This window comes from Geotrypetes seraphini, chromosome 6 (assembly GCF_902459505.1).
Source record: "Geotrypetes seraphini chromosome 6, aGeoSer1.1, whole genome shotgun sequence".
Taxonomy (NCBI): domain Eukaryota; kingdom Metazoa; phylum Chordata; class Amphibia; order Gymnophiona; family Dermophiidae; genus Geotrypetes; species Geotrypetes seraphini.
Window position 1 is genome coordinate 69,230,023 of NC_047089.1, and position 17,535 is coordinate 69,247,557.

The 17,535-nt window shown below is 43.3% G+C and overlaps 1 protein-coding gene across 1 annotated transcript in view; it reads left to right on the forward strand.

The window, feature by feature from the left end:
* The window catches only part of VWA8 (von Willebrand factor A domain containing 8), a 428,432-nt gene that overhangs the window by 194,519 nt on the left and 216,378 nt on the right, over positions 1-17,535 (forward strand). The window contains exons 23-25 of the mRNA XM_033948297.1: positions 5,331-5,466; positions 5,586-5,705; positions 9,795-10,000. Coding sequence (XP_033804188.1) covers positions 5,331-5,466; positions 5,586-5,705; positions 9,795-10,000 — 462 coding nt within the window. The remainder of the gene's footprint in view (positions 1-5,330; positions 5,467-5,585; positions 5,706-9,794; positions 10,001-17,535) is intronic.

The following is a 17,535-nucleotide window of genomic DNA, read 5'->3' on the forward strand; positions in this document are numbered from 1 at the left end:
GAAAACAGTTGAGGAGTAAAATATCGTATACTCTCAGTTTGGTTTATATTTGTACTGTTGGTGCAATTGATTCCCCCCCTTTTTTTATTTTACAAAACCGTAGATGAGCATCCAAGCTGTTACTGCCGCATCTGGTGTTAAAAATACACTGCGGTTTTGTAAAAGGGGGGGATGATTAGTATACATTGATTAAAACAGTCATAATTTTAAATATTTTACTAATTGCTAGTCATCATTCAGAAATAGGCATAAAAGATATTGTATCTATTTTTTCTGCCTTCTGATTTATAGGCCTATCTAATTTCTTATAATATATCTGAAAGTCTCTCTGACATCACCAATATTTGTTTAATTTTGATATAATCGTTATAATTTTTGAAATAAAAGTGTGTTTATATTTACTACCTTGTTCATTGATTTATGGTTTTCCATTGACACTTTGAGTCATCTGATTCAGAAACTCCTCCTCCAGCTAAAAAAGCTTATTGCATCTTTCGCTTTTGTTAAAATGTAGTGCATTCTTATTCACCGGGCTTTTTGGAGATCTATGGAGGGGGTCATTCATAGCTTCTGGCAGGGAATTATAGCTTAGTGATGATATTTGCTTTCCATACGTGATAACATATATCTCACCTGGGGATGACAAATCTTCCCCTACCAGCTGTGTTTATCCCTTCCCCCTCCCTTTTTCAATTCTGGTTTTTATTGTAACTATGCTTTCCTCTCCCTCTTTCTCCTCTTGGTTTCATGTTGGTCTTGTTTAGTCTGTGAATTCCTCTCAATTTTAATAGAATACTTTTTATTCTTTTATACTATTTACTTCATTGTAAACCATCTAGATATATGCTATTTCAAGAACATATATAATGCCTATAGATTAATAGCTTTTCTTGTATTGTAAATCGGCTGGATGTTCAGCCTTATTTTGCTGTGAACCGCCTAGAATCTTTTACTGGTATGGCGGTATACAAGAAATAAATTATTATTATTATCTAGATATATGTGATAGACAGTATATCAAGAAACTATTAAACTTGAAACTGGGATGTACAAACATATAAAGCAATTCTATAAATGAGTGAGATTGGGAGACTGGGCATCTAAATAGCAGTTTAACATGAACAAGTACAAAGTGAGGCATGTAGAGAAGAGGAACCCAAACTATAGCTTTAAGCTCTTTACACGGTGTGGATCCCTACTTGTCAATAGAAGCAAAATTGCTATTTATACATGTAAAAACAGCTTTTTACATGTGGAGATGCATCTATATAATAAAACCGTAGGCGGCGCATGCGCAGTCTTATCGGCGTGCTTCCATGATCTGTAGGTCCGTGGCCGCCAAGAGTGCAGCATGCCCTGCGCTTACTACGGCCCCACGCGCAGCTGAGTTCGGCACGGCGGTTTCCCCAGATAGGGGAAGTCGAACAACTCACTCCCGACGCGTAGCTGAGTTCAGCACGGCGATTTCCCCGGTTTCCCCAGATAGGGGAAGCCGAACTGCTCACTCCCGCCTCATGGTCCTGCCGCCGCTCCTGTTCACAGCGGCCTGCACGTCAACGACTCCCCCCCCCCCCCCCCGGGGCTGCCTAAAGAAAAAAAGTTTCACGGTGCTTGGCCCGCCAAAAAATTTCTGCCGTTGCCGAAATTTGCCCCACCGTTCCTTCCCTTCCTCCATCAGGTACAGTTCAGCTCCGCTAAAAGGAGCTGCTTTGAAATTGGAGCCCTGCCGCCACCGTAACACGTTCCCTCTGCTGCGGTCCCATATGTCAGAGAAGGGGGCGGGACCAAGGCAGAGGGGAACGTGCTACGGCAGTGGCAGGCCTCCGATTTCGACGCGGCTCCTTTTAACATTGGTGGATTCACTGCACCTGATGGAGGGAGGGAAGGAAAGGTGGTTGGGCTCTGTTGAGCCCCTCTTTGCCCTCAGACCCTCTCCTAACTGCTCCCTCCTGTCTCAGACCACTGGGGGTGGTGCCTGTCTTCAGCTGCAGGGATGGAGGGAGGGAAGAAGAAAGAAGGGGCCCTGGCAAGCGAGTTATCAAAAGCCAACCATAGCCTGGGACCCCTACATGGTATGAATAATGACCAGACAACAAAAGGTAAGAAAAATAATTTTATTTTCTGTTTTGTGATTACAATATGTCAGATTTGAAATGTGTCTTGAGGGAGGCTGCCGCCGCGGCTTTGGACAGAGGGGTACCATTTTCGTGGGAGCTGGCCTTCGGAGAGGCTTGGGACGCGGGGACGGATGCAGGAAGGGCTGCCGCTGTGAAGGGCTTTGGTGGGGGAGCCAGCCAGACCGCGAGTGTGGGGCCATTGTAAGCGCGGATTGGTCAAGGAGCCGCCGTTGCCGAGGCTTTGAAATTGCTCTCCCACCGTCACTCCCTCCCGTCCCGGCTCTGCCTCTGCCCTTGCCCAAGTTCAAAAGCAGGAGAGGCGGTCATCTAGCACCCGTTAATCTAACGGGCTTAAACACTAGTGTAAAATAAGGTCCTAAATGTAATAGAAGTCTTATTTTCTCTATTTCTTGTTCTTTATAGCAGTGTTTCTCAACTTCTTCAAGCCAAGAACCCCCTAAGTCCAACAAATATCAGCCAAGTACCCCCGCCAAAGCTCCGCCTAGGCTCTACCTCACACCCACCCAGACCCCACCCCCATAATAATAGTACTAATTGTAATGCAATTTCTTCCATCCATTTTTCATATATACACAATATAATCTTACTAATACATAATGATAACCACAAAATAAAAAACAACAACCAAAGTACACTGTATGCAGAGAAATATTAATTATAATTTATATTGGGTGGGGGGGTTCAAAGAGGTCGAGGCAGATGACTTTAAAATATGCGATGTCGTCTCAGTAACAACTATAGAAAAATATAGTGCAAAATAAAGACAGCAGATATAAATTCTCAAAACAGACACATTTGATCACTAAATTGACAATAAAATCATTTTTCCTGCCTTTGTTGGCTGGTTTTCTTATGAGTCTCTGGTTGCACTTCCTTCTGACTGTGCATCCAATATTTCTTTCTGCCTCCTGTACGCGTCCTCTCCTTCAGACCTCATTCCCTTCCCCAACCAACAACTCTTTCTCTCTCTCTCTCTCTCCCTCCATGAGTCCAACATTTCTCCCTCTCTCAGCCCCCGGATCATGGGCAACATTTCTCACCACTGCCCACCAGCCCCATGCCCATTTCTCCTTCTCTCACCCCTCTCCAGCATCATGCCACATCTCTCCCTCCATCACTATGTCCAGTATTCCTTCCCCTTGCATCCCCTTCAATCTGTCCTTCAGTTCCCTATTCATCACCATATCCAACATTTCTCCCTCTCACCCTTCTCTTCCCCATATATCTCTACCTCTCTCTACGTCCAATTTTCCTCTTTCTTCCTTTCCCCATGTGCCACCATCTCTTTTCCTCTCACTCACACATTCATGCCCAATAATTCTCCCTTTCTATTCCTTCCCTCCTATGTCCCAAGTTAGTGCCCCTTCCTCCCTCCCGTGTCCCATGTTCATGCCACCTTCCTTCCTTCCGAGCTGAGTTCGTGTCCCTTCCCCCTTCCCTCCCTGCCTTCCAGCCATTGTCCCAGAATCGTACCCCTCCAATGCCCCAACGTGCTCCTCCCCCCCACTCCTTTCTCCCTTTGTCCCAGAAAGATCATGTTCCCTTATTGTTCAAGCCACACTCACACCAACTGCCTTCAGCGGCTTGTTAGGGGGACGCACGGGTAGCAATTCACATGCACGTGGCTGGCCCACAAGCCTTCCCTCTGACGTCGGCTACGTGCAGCGTATGATCCGCTGCTGTCTGCATGTCCCCACCCCCCCAACAAGCCGCTGAAAGCAGATGGAGCGAGTGCACCAAGAAGGTAACTGGGAACTTCCCCCCCAACCCCCGCTGATCCGGAAGGCTTTCCTCTGACGTCAGCTCTGACATTGGAAGGAAACCATGTGGGTCGGCTTTGGGAGGGAGGGGGGGGACAGGCAGGGATCCCTGTCAGCAGCTTCAGTGGATGGGGTGGGCAGCAAGGAAGAATCCCCACTGGAGGCAGTGCGGCTTTGACAGCAGACAGGCAGGCAGGGAATATTCTCCCCAGCAGCCATGCCACATACCCCTAAAACGCAGCCCACATACCCCCAGGGTTATGCATACCGCATGTTGAGAAACACTGCTTTATAGAAAGCAAAGCTTTGGAATTGGTATACTCAATCTTCGACTCAGACTCCTCTATTTTTCTTCACTCCGACTATTAGCCTTTAAATTTTTTATTCTGGATCTAAAGTACTGGTAAATATAACTTTTACATTACATTACATTAGTGATTTTTATTCCGCTTGTACCTTGCGGTTCAAAGCGGATTACATGAGAAGAGAACTGGACATTTCCAGGAGGGTACATGACAATAGAGAATACAGATTGAGGATATAGACTTAATGACAGAATGATGGTAAAGACTTAATAACATCGGAAGATGTTTTGAACAGCAGTGTTTTGATTTCTTGGGGGATGGGGTGAGGGAGATTAGGTAGATTGTATATACTTTTTGAACAGCAGTGTTTTGATTTCTTTGCGGAATGTCTTGAGGTCGGGTGTTGTGGTTAACAATCTGGTGATGGAAGGTTCGAGTTTTGCTGCATGTGTTGCCAGGAGGCTATCATAAAGCTTTTTGCGATGAGTACCCTTGAGTGGTGGGTATGAGAATGATGTCAGTGTTCTTCTTGTTCTGGGTGGAAGGTTACGGTTTAGGCGGTCATTTAGATAGGTAGGTGCAGTACCGTTAATTACTTTGAAGAGTAGACAGTATAATTTGAATTGAATTCTGGCTCGAATCGGTAGCCAATGTGAGTCTAGGTAGGCATTGGTGATGTGGTCAAATTTTCCGAGTGAGTAAATCAGTCTGAGGGCTGTGTTCTGAACGGTTTAAAGTTTTTTGATCATGTTTGTAGGGCATGGTAGATATAGGATATTGCAGTAGTCCACGAGTCCTAGTACCAGGGATTGTACAATGATCCTGTAGTGTTCTTTTATTCACCAGTACTTTAGTTACAGTACAACAATGTTTATATAGATAGATGTAGGGATATATAAATACAGCATTGCAATATATGGTAAATTTATCATTTTATAAGTTTTTATTTTGCAACTGGAGTCAGAATCGGTTCATTTTGACTTATTCTAATTCCACCCAAAATTGCTTCCTACTCTGGTTCCACAGCCCTGGTAGAAAGCAGTGAGCAGCTCCTAGTTTGTCAGATGTAAAAATCTCCTGTTTACATGTTGGGGGTTGTGACATTTGCAGTATATTTTGTATTTTAGGTGAAGGCAGCCAAGATGGGGCATATTTTGGTTATAGATGAGGCAGATAAAGCACCAACAAATGTTACCTGCATTTTAAAAACTCTCGTAGAGAGCGGTGAAATGATTCTGTCAGATGGAAGGCGACTTGTTGCAAGTAAGTAAATTTAAAGTTCTTTAGAAATACACTGCACTTTGTACATAGAAAAATTCCTGCAATTAAGTTTATTAAGTCCCTGGGGTTCTTGAGCTCAACTTTTTTTTTTTTTTTTCCAGATCCTGCTTATGTTAAAGGCAGAAAAAATGTGATCGCAATTCATCCTGATTTCCGGATGATTGTTTTGGCCAACAGACCTGGATTTCCTTTCCTGGGCAATGATTTCTTTGGGGCATTAGGTAAGTGATTTGCATTTCCAAGTTTCCAAGTTTATTTATGTCTTATTATCCTGCACCAAGGGTAAAAAACATCTGAACAATTTACAATCTAAAATCAAATCAAACTTAAAAATAACAAAAAAATTCCAAAAATCACATGAAAGATTAAAAGCAGAACTAAATTGTTATAGAAAAGTAAGAAGGAAAATACATTAGGTTACTACTTCTTGTGTCTTGCAGAAAACTCTCAAAAGCCAAACGCCACTTTTTTTTGTAATAAGCATCTGAAAAAGAAATGTTTTTAACTCTACTTTAAACTTATCAGTTGAACTTAGTAATCGGAGAGCTAAAAGCATAGAGTTCCAAAGTTGTGGACCTTTTACTGAGAAAGTAGAAGTCCTAATATGTTCATGGGCAAATTTATCTCACGAGTTGCTTCTTTTCTACATACAGTTGGGCTTCACAATATGATATTGGTACATATCTTGTTCTCATCTCTGTAACCTAACCCTGCCAATTCTTTATTCTAATTTCATCTTTCACTGGCAAATTTATGTGTACTATGCAACACTTTAAAAGTAGAACCATTTGAACATGAAAGGAAGAATACTACATGGGGTTATTGCATTGAAACAGCCTATACTGGCGAAATATGGATTCATATCGGCAGAGCCTCCCCCCCTCCCGATATGAATATAGATAAGTGTTTTGTTTTCTATAAAAATATATCACATTTTGAAAATGAATACATTTATGAGAAAGTTGAAAAATATATTTAACAAAAAATTTTTTCTACTCTGGACCGTTTTTTAATATTATTGTATAGCACCTAGAATTTAAGATAGGCGATCAATCAAATTTTTATTAAACTTGAAATTTGACTAATAAAGAGATATGATAAAAATAACGCCCACTGGCATTGCGTTGAGCTTGTCACCTCTGATGGTCCTCAGGAGTGAAGAAAGTGTTTCTGTAGAGCTATGATGGATAAACAATATTGTGGATTAATACACTTTAAAAGTATGCATTTCAAACAAAAACATTGTAGATAGGTAAGCAATACTGCATTTTAGACCCATTTAACAACGATGGAGTCTAAGATATTTATCATGTTGTAAGTGAATCCATGTTTTAGTGGATATATTATGTAATATGTAATAGTAGTGAGAAAAAATGGGGTCCAACCCCTGACTGCTTTATAAGTGATCTCATGTTATATCAAGCTGCATTTTTTGGTGTCTACAATTATTAATTTTAGCATATCTTCCTAAGAGGGAAACTGATTTTATAAAATCAGAATATCTCTGTGTACATCTTTCTGTCCTCTTCGCCCCCTGTGTGACCCTTAATATCAGTTTCATTCCAATTTCTTCTACAAGTGATAGAGCAACAGCTAGCATACCATGCCTCTGGAACCAACTACCTACCTGCATAAGATCATTAGGTCTACTGAATTTCAGGAAGGCAATAAAAATCCACCTCTTCCCCTAACTCTCTATGAGAGTGCACCAATCCAAATACCCTGGACCCCGACCTGAACCTCCACTGTCTTGAGTCTCAAACGCTGAGGTGCTTTGTCCTATGTCTGACCATGCCATGTTTTCTCATACAATGTTCTACCACCCTATGTCCAACATTTCGCCCTCTCTCTTCTCCATGCATGTCTCCCTCCACCATATGCAGGAATTCTACCTTTCACGCCTTTCTTCCTCTTTTTTTTCATCTCTCCCTTCCTCTCCTCCACCCTAACAATTCTTCCTCTCTTCCCCCTCCCCCTATGTGCAGCATCTTTCCTCCCTTCCCACCCCCCTGAGCAGCATCTTTCCTCCCTTCTCACCCATCCCCCTGTGCATCAGCTTTCCATCCCTTCCACCCATCCCCCTAAGCAGCATCTTACCTTTCCTCACACCCATCCCCATGAGCAGCATCTTTCCTCCCCTCCCACCCATCCCCCTGTGCATCAGCTTTCCATCTTCCATCCCTCCCTCCCGCCCATCTTCCGGTGCAGCAGCACCTTACCTACCCTCCCACAGTGAGACCTGATATACCCCCAGGTCTCCCAAAGCAGCAATAGTGTGATTGTGGCCAGCCTTGAAGAGCAGTGCTGTGAACAGGCTGATTTCAGCCTACCCTGCCAGTGCTTTATTCTGCCATATCATCAGGCGGGGCAGGCTGTGAGCAGCCCATTCAGAACGCTGCCTCTGTTGACTGGCCACTGCTGCTGCTGCTTTAGGAGGTCTGGAGATATTACATTACATTAAATTAGTGACTTCTATTACGCCTGTACCTTGCAGTTCTAAGTGGATTACAGTATAAAATAGCTGGACATTTCCAGGAAGTTACAATTTAGGGGATGCTTACAGTTCTAAGCGGATTATAGTATAAGATAGCTGGGCATTTCCAGGAAGTTACAATTTGGGGGACGCTTACACAGTAGATACAGGGGAATTACAATTTAGGGGACGCATACATAGTAAATGCAGGGGGATTACAGTTTAGGGGAGGTTAAATAGAGGAGGCAGAGGGGAGAGATTGGGGAAGGGAGGAGAATTGAGGAATACTAGTAGGGAAGAAGAGTTTAGGGTCGGTGGGGAGGCTGTATAGTTTTTTTGAATAGCAGGGTTTTGATTTCTTTTCAGAATGATTTAAAGTCACTTGTAGTTGACAACAGGTTGGAGATACAGGGGTCCAGTTTCGCTGCCTGCGTCGCTAGGAGGCCGTCGTACATGTTCTTTCGCTGAGTTCCCTTGAGCGGTGGGTAGGAGAATAGGATCTGGGTTCTTCTTATTCTGGATGTGCGGTTTAAATTTAGACTGTTGTTGAGGTAGGTGGGTGCAGTTCCGTTTATTGCTTTGTATAATAGACAATAAAATTTGAATTGGATTCGAGCTTGTATTGGAAGCCAGTGTGAGTCAAGGTAGACATTAGTGATATGGTCAAATTTTCCGAGTGAATAGATCAGCCTGAGGGCTGTGTTTTGAATGGTCTGCAGTTGGTTTATCAAGTTTGTGGGGCATGGAAGGTAGAGGATATTGCAATAGTCCACTAGTCCTAGGACAAGGGATTGGACTATGATCCTGTAGTGATCTTTTTCGAAGAATTTTCTTATTTTTCGAAGGTTGCGCATGGTGAAAAATGCTTTTTGAGTGGTTTTGTTGATTTTTATCTGCATTGTGCAACATCTATCTATCGACACTCCAAGGATTTTGAGAGAGGGCTGTATGGGGTATTTGGTGACGTTTATTGCTAATTCTGTTATGGATGGGGTTTTGTCCTTTTCGCGTAGTAGAAATTTTGTTTTGTCCGAGTTCAGTTTCAGTTTGTGTTCTAGCATCCATTCTTCCACTACTTCCAGTGTTGTTTTTAGGTTGCCTAAAGAGGTGGGGTCTTGGGTATCGAAGGGGAGGAGTATGGTTATATCATCTGCGTAGCTGAAAGATGTTGCGCTTAGGGTATCTAGAGTGATGCCAAGGGAGGATCTGAAGAGGTTGAAGAGCATAGGCGATAGTTGTGATCCTTGTGGGACTCCACAGGGGTTAGACCAGGGGTCCGATTTGTGGTCGTTTGACTTGATTTTAAGAATCCTTGGAACCAGTTGTATACCGCCCCTGAGATCCCTATGGTGTCTAGTATCTGGAGTAGTATGGTGTGGTCTACCAGGTATGTCAAGTCTCACCCGGAGGAGGGGGGTTGGTTTGTCGCTGAATCAGTGAGTCTAATTTTTTGGGACAATTAATTAATTTGAATCGATTCACCAAAGTGATTTGGGTACCACTAGTCCTTAGAAGGCTAAGATGAACATGTATTTCACAACTCTACCCATACTATCAGGCAAGATTAATCTTGCAGTGGACTCTAGGCAAACAAATATGATAGATCCTCTATAGTAACATAAATACATTTTAAAATTTCAGCAAATGGAGCCCTACATGGTTCTAACTGCAGAAGAATTTTGGCAGAGGAGGAAGCAGCAGTAAGAAGTACAGGTCATATTCTCCTGCTGGTAGGAATACAATGCACAGGGAGCATGGAGAACAGACAAATCCATTATAAAAAATTTTTGTTAATTGTTGTTCAGCCCATATTTATGATATGCATTTGCATTTGTAGGTGATATTTTTAGCTGCCATGCAGTGGATAACCCTGTGCCAGAATCTGAACTTGCAATGCTTAGACGGTATGGTCCTGATGTCCCAGAGGCAATCTTACATAAGTTAGTTGCTGCTTTTGGAGAGCTGAGACTCATGGCAGACCAGGGAATCATTACTTATCCCTATTCTACTAGAGAAGTTGTAAATATAGTAAAACATTTACAGGTACGTATAATCTAATCTGAGGAAGAAATGGCTGAATATATTGCCACTAATTTATTTATGGAAAATGCCATTCATACTGGGTTTCTTTGTTGTTATAAAATGTGTGAAACCAGCTGTTATTGCATCCATATACTTCCACACAAATATTATTCCCTTTGCAGTCAGGTGTATTTGCTTATCAAACTAGCTTGGCCTGGAATTTCACTGTTCAAAAATAAACGTGCAGTTTCTATATTCAGATAATTAATATAATGAAAGTGGGTAATAAATATTACTTTATGCAAGCTGAGAGCAGTAACCCCCGGAAGAAGAAAGCCTGTTTTCTTTCAGGTAGAGCTTGAAAGCTCAAACCTCCTCCACCCACATCATTGGCTCAAAAAACTTCCGGAAGGGGTGTACAAGTGCCGCAGTTAGTGCAGGACCGAAACAGCTATTGCCTCTAAGTCATAAGGAATTTAAATATCAACATTGGCTTCTATTTAAATATCACTTAAATTCCTTATGACTTAGAGGCAATAGCTGTTTCAGTCCTGCACTAACTGCAACACTTGCACACCCCCTCCGGAAGGTTTTTGAGCCAATAATGTGGGTAGAGGAGGTTTGAGCTTTCAAGCTCTACCTGAAAGAAAACATGAGGCTTTCTTCTTCCGGGGGTTAGTGCTCTCAGCTTAAAGAGTGGAGTTTGCATAAAGTAGTGTCTATATTCAGAACCATTTACATGGTTAACTTAGAAATTTCTTTCCACATGACATACAACCAAATTCTAACTGAACGCCTAGTTTAAGGTGGTAAAAAATGTGCCTGTTTCAAGCCTATTCTCTAAAGAAAAGTAGGTGCTTTTTTTTTTTTACTTTTTATTTATAAGAATTAATCATGTACATCCAAGCAATACATTTTGTTCAGTAATGGAGCCCCAATAACACCTAACAAGCATTCCTTAAAGAAGAAAATGAACTCTAAATAAGATAAAAGTCTTATCAAAAGAGCAAGGGCTTCTTTTACAAAGCTACGCTGCAAACACTCAGACGTCCATTAATTCCCTAGGAATGATTACCGCAGCAGCAGCACAAATCTTGAAAACACTAAGGGCTCCTTTTACTAAGCTGCGTTAGGGCTTTAACGCGCGCGCTAGACCTTAATGCCAGCATTGAGCTGGCGTTAGTTCTAGCCGCGTAGCGCGCAGTAATTTCCTGCATGCGCTAAAAACGCTAGCGCACCTTAGTAAAAGGAGCCCTAAGAGAAAAATACAGAAATAAAAAAACAGAAAAGAAATATAAATTAAGCAAATAGCCACAATAAAGCTTATACTTCTAAACATAAGACACCAATGGGTAAATTCTGTAAATGGCACCCAAATTTAGGTGCAAGGAAATATCAGGGTTATTCTATAAAGAGCACTCTAGGCTGAGCGCCTTTTGTAGTATAGCACTTAGGGTGGATTCCTGCGCCCAACTTTGAATATGAGGACTTAGGCCTGCTGGAATCTAGTGTAAATCCTGGCACTGTGTTTAAATGTTTAGAATGCCCCTGACCTGCCCTTGCCCCCGCCACCTTTTGGGTTACATGCAAGGCACTTTGGAAACTCAGCATTATAGAATAACATATAAGCAGATGCATGCATAACTGCAAATTAGTACCAATTAACACTAATGCCAATGATTGGTTGTTGCCAGCCAATTCACTAATTATTATACATGGGCATCTTGGCTCCATGCCCAAATGTGGATGACCTATAAATGGGGACCCCTTACATAGTTTCAAAATATTTTGCAATTGTTTTAACATTTAGTATGACCTTTGAAAATACATTAGCATAATGGGGAGTTTTCTTAGTTAATTTATAATTTATATTCACAGTGTCTTTCAACCTTGACACATTCACAAAGGCTTTGCTGCCACTGAGATAAACTAAACTAAACCTTAAGTTTATATACCGCATCATTGCCACGGAAGTAGAGCGCGGCACGGTTTACAAGAACTTAAAAAAAGGGAAAGGAAAAGGTTTACATAAGTTTATAAATAGAGTGGAAAAGTAAGGGAAGAAAGAAATTACATGTTCGAGAAGAGCCAGGTTTTTAGTTGCTTGCTGTTGGCTCTGTGAATTCTGGGGTTTCATTAATTAAGAGGTCAACTGTTTTGCAAGCTCAATATGCTGGAGCGCCATCCTGTTAAAAAATAAAGTACTCAGAAATGTCTTAAATTTCTGCTTCAGAATGTTTTTGGGTTATGTGGAAAAATGTTGGTCTTGTTTTATAAGGAACTGACTCCAGTCTAGAACATACTCTCTTAGCAGCTAAGAGTGCTGACAATTGAAATGGTACAAAGAAAACATATGCCTGAGATTGATACATTACTAAACATTTACATAAGAACTGAAGAAATATCAAAGCCCCAGGGTGGGATAGCCTCCACTTCTTATGAGTTTCCTTAGATATATCAGAGTAGACCCAAATCTTCCTATAAAACAGATGGGCAAATGATCTACAAGATCTAGAATAAACACCAACACAGCAGATCGAAAGCAAACTAAAATTGTTCAACTGATACAGTCATGTTAAAAAATTAGGACACCCCATGAAATATTCAGTTCTTTCTTAAGAAATGTTCACATATTGATGTCAAATCTTTTTTTTAAGAACATAAGAATTGCTGCTGCTGGGTCAGACCAGTGGTCCATTGTGCCCAGCAGTCCGCTCACGCGGCGGCCCCTAGGTCAATGATCAGTGCCCTAACCGAGACCAGCCCTACCTGCGTACGTTCTTGTTCAGCAGGAACTTGTCTAACGTTGTCTTGAATCCCTAGAGGGTATTTTCCCCTATAACAGCCTCAGGAAGAGCATTCCAGTTTTCCACCACTCTGGGTGAAGAACCTCCTTACGTTTGTACGGAATCTATCCCCTTTTAACTTTAGAGAGTGCCCTCTCGTTCTCTCTACCTTGGAGAAGATGAACAACCTGTCCTTATCTACTAAGTCTATTCTAGAGAGCTGCACGGGAACGGGGATGACGCGGGTTCCCCCTTTGGGTCACGGGGATCCCATGGGGACGCCCCCTAGGGTCGCGGGGATCCCGTGGGGACGCCTCCGAGGGTCGCGGGGTTCCTGCGGGGTTGGATCGCAGTGCATTCGAGCCGCGAGGGTAGTCTCCTCCTCCTTACCTGCACTGTCGCAGCACACAGCCGAACGGAAGTCTTCCCGATGTCAGTGCTGACGTCGGAGGGAGGGCTTAAGCAAAGCCCTCCCTTCCTCCGACGTCAGCGCTGACATCAGGAAGACTTCCGGTCGGCTGTGTGCGGCAGGGCAGGTAGGAAGAAGGCAATGGCGAATGAAAGTGGGGGGAGGGGGCGGTCCGCCCCGAAGAATGTGCACAGCCGGTCAGGTCCCCCGATCGACCGACAACAGGCTCGGCCGACAAACCTCCCTGCCCTGTAGTCGCGAATCTAAATTACCTCTTACAGCAGCTTCAATACTCCAGCTGCTGTAAGAAGGTAATTTAGATTCGCGGCTACAGGACAGGGAGATTTGTCCAACCGGGCCTGTTCTGTTGTCGGTCGGGTGCGGAAACGCCACAAAGGTAAGGGGCAGGGAGGGAGGAAAGGTGGAGTGGAGAAGAAAAGACGCTTAAGGGGGGAGAAGGCCGCTGAAAGCACTGGGGAAGACAAAGGGGTGGAGAAGGATGCTGAAAGGACATGGGGTAAACGGGAGGAGGGGGGGAAGGATGCTGAAAGCACATGTGGAAGACAGAGGGGGGTGAAGGACCCTGAAGGCACTGGGGAAGACAAAGGGGTGGAGAATGCCACTGAAAGGACATGGGGAAAACAGGGGGGGAGAAGGCCGCTGAAAGGACATGGGGAAGACAGAGGGGGGAGAAGGCCGCTGAAAGGACATGGGGAAGGCAGAGGGGGAGAAGGATGCTGCCTGACAGGACATGGTGAAGATGGTGGGGGAGAAGGACACTGGAAGGAAATGGGGAAGAGGGAATGGGGTGAAGACCCTGGCAGGGAAGAAGACAGAGGTGCCAGACTATGGGGGGAGCGGAGGGAAAAAGATGGGTGCCAGACCAATTTGGGAGGGGGGAGAAAGGGAGAGGCACAGTAACAGAGCAAATGGAAGACACAGAGAGAAGAGAGGCAGTGGATGGAAGGAATTGAATGAGAATATGAAGAAAGCAGAAACCAGGCAACAAAGGTAGGAAAAAAATTCTTTCTTTTTTTTTTTGCTTAAGGATAAAGTAGTATATTAGTTGTGTTGATAAAAATTTATAAACATTAGAGGCTCTGGTAGAAACCCGTTTACAAAGTATGTATTCTTCCCAATTAATATTTCCAAATTAATAAAGTCTTTTTGCTTATTTTTAAATGGGTTTCTACCAGAGCCTTTAATTCAGTAGCATAATTAAATGAAATAACTATTTCTGTAGTTTATAGGGACGGGCGGGGACGTAGGGGATTCCTCGCGGGGACGTAGGGGATTCCTCGCGGGGACGGGTGGGGACGAAGGGATTCCTCGCGGGGACGGGTGGGAGTCCTCACGGGGACGGGTGGGGATGGGTGGGACTTTGGCGGGGACGGGTGGGATTTCTGTCCCCGCGCAACTCTCTAGTCTATTCCCTTCATTATCTTGAATGTTTCAATCATGTCCCCTCTCAGTCTTCTCTTTTCAAGGGAGAAGAGGCCCAGTTTCTCTAATCTCTCACTGTATGGCAACCCTCTAGCCCCTTAACCATTTTAGTCGCTCTTCTCTGGACCCTTTCGAGTAGTACCATGTCCTTCTTCATGTACGGTGACCAATGCTGGACGCAGTATTCCAGGTGAGGGTGAACCATGGCCCAGTACAGCGGCATGATAACCTTCTCTGATCTGTTTGTGATCCCCTTCTTAATCATTCCTAGCATTCTGTTTGCCCTTTTCGCCACCACCACCAGTATGCCCAAGTCTCTTTCCTGGGGGGTCTCTCCAAGTAATGCACCGGACATCCTGTATAAGATTTTTATTACCGACATGCATCACCATATATTTATCCACGTTAAACCTCATTTGCCATGTCATGGCCCATTTCTCAAGCGTGTTTATGTCACGTTGCAGGTCTTCGCAATCCTCCTGCGTCTTCACTACTCTGAATAACTTTGTATTGTGTGCACCTCACTCGTCATACCAATTTCCAGGACATTTATAAATATGTTGAAGAGCACGAGTCCAAGCACCACTTCAACATTCCACTCGTGACACTTTTCCAGTCCGAGTATTGTCCGTTCACCCCCACTCTCTGTTTCCTACCTATAAAACAAAAGATATCCACAAAAATGTGTATTTTGACTGAGGAATAAATTAGGACATCCCCACATATCCTCCCATTTAAAGTTGCTCAAATCACACACAGGTGTATTACATGAGGTGCACATGATTAGAACATCGTTACTCAGCATTTTGAAGAGGATTTGCCCTACTTTAACCTCAGACATTTAGTTTGGTGTACTCATGACTGCTGCAGTGAGAGTGAACACCATGTTGAGATCAAAAGAGCTGTCTGAGGCCTTCAGAAAGAAGATTGTAGCGGCATATAAGTCTGGTAAGGGATTTAAAAAGATCTCAAAAGAATTTGATATTAGCCATTCCAAGGTCCAGAAAATAGTGTACAAGTGGAGGACTTTTCAAACAACTGCCAACATGCCTTTGAAGGCGTCGGCACAGTGCGCCACAGCCTCAAGAAAAGCAAACAAAATGTTGGGTATCATTAAGAAGGGTATCACGACCAGGACAAAGGAGGTCATCCTGCCACTGTATCGTGCAATGGTGTGACCGCATCTGGAGTACTGTGTCCAGTATTGGTCGCCGTACCTCAAAAAGGACATGGCGGTACTTGAGGGAGTCCAGAGAAGAGCAACTAAACTGATAAGAGGTATGGAAAACCTCTCATATACTGACAGACTGAAAAAGCTGGGGCTGTTCTCCCTGGAAAAGCGGAGACTTAGAGGAGACATGATAGAAACCTTCAAGATCCTGAAGGGTATAGAAAAAGTAGACAGGGACAGATTTTTCAGATTATGGGGAACCACAAGTACAAGGGGGCACTCGGAAAAATTAAAAGGAGACAGGTATAAAACAAATGCCAGAAAGTTCTTTTTCACCCAGAGGGTGGTGGACACATGGAACGCGCTTCCGGAAACTGTGATAGGCCGGAGCACGTTACAAGGCTTCAAAGAAGGTTTGGATAGGTTCCTAGAGGATAAAGGAATTGAGGGGTACAGATAAGAGTAGCGGTAGGTTATAGGGATAGCCTGGGACCATTGCTCAGGCAATGGGCCTGATGGGCCGCCGCGGGAGCGGACCGCTGGGCGAGATGGACCTCTGGTCTGCCTCAGCGGAGGCATGTTCTTATGTTCTTATGCCCAGGTCTGGCCGTCCAAGCAAGTTGATCCCCAGAGCAGACTGCAAGATGTTAAAAGAAGTCTCCAAAATCCTAAAATGTCATCACGGGACCTACAGCAGGCTCTTGCTACTGCTGATGTGAAAGTGCATGCCTCTGCAATCAGAAAGAGACTGCACAAATTTAACTTGCATGGGAGGTGTGCAAGGAGGAAACCTTTGTTTTCTAAGAGAAACATCAAGGCCAGACTGAAGTTTGCCAGAGAGAACGTAGAGAAACACTAGGACTTCTGGAATAATGTTCTATGGACAGATGAGTCTAAAATGGAATTATTTGTCCACTAGAAAAGAGAACGTGTTTGGCATACACCAAATACAGCATTCCAGGAAAAGAACCTCATACTAACTGTGATCATGGAGGTGGAAGTGTCATGATTTGGAGATGCTTTGCTGCAGCAGGACCTGGCCAGCTCACCATCATAGAATCCACCATGAATTCTACTGTTTATCAGAGGGTACTTGAGGAACATGTGAGATCATCTGTAAGAAAATTAAAGCTGAAGCGGCACTGGACCCAGCAATATGATAATGACCCAAAACATACCAGTAAATCCACCAAGGACTGGCTGAAAACTAAGAAGTGGAGAGTCCTGGAGTGGCCAACTGAAATCCCTGATCTTAATCCCATTGAGATGCTGTGGGGTGATTTGAAATGGGCTGAACATTCAAGAAACCCCTCAAACATCTCACAGCTGAAAGAATTCTGCATTGAGGATTGGGCCAAACTTTCTTCAGACTGATTTTAGAGACTGGTAGATGGCTACAAGAAGCATCTCACTGCAATTATTTCAGCCAAAGGGGGTAACACTAACTATTAGGGTGTAAGGTATCCTAATTTATTCCTCAGTTAGAATTCACATTTTTGTGGATATCTTTTGTTTCATGAGTAAATCAAAGAACATGTTTGTTGTTTACTTGCAATTACATAACTTTCTTTTCCAGAGATAAATAAAAAAAAGATTTGACATCAATATGTGAACATTTCTTAAGAAAGAACTGAATATTTCATGGGGTGTCTTAATTTTTTCACATGACTGTAAATATCAAGGTTTTATTCACATAAAGTTCTAAATAAATAAATAGTTAAAAGCCCAACACATCCATGTTTTGTTA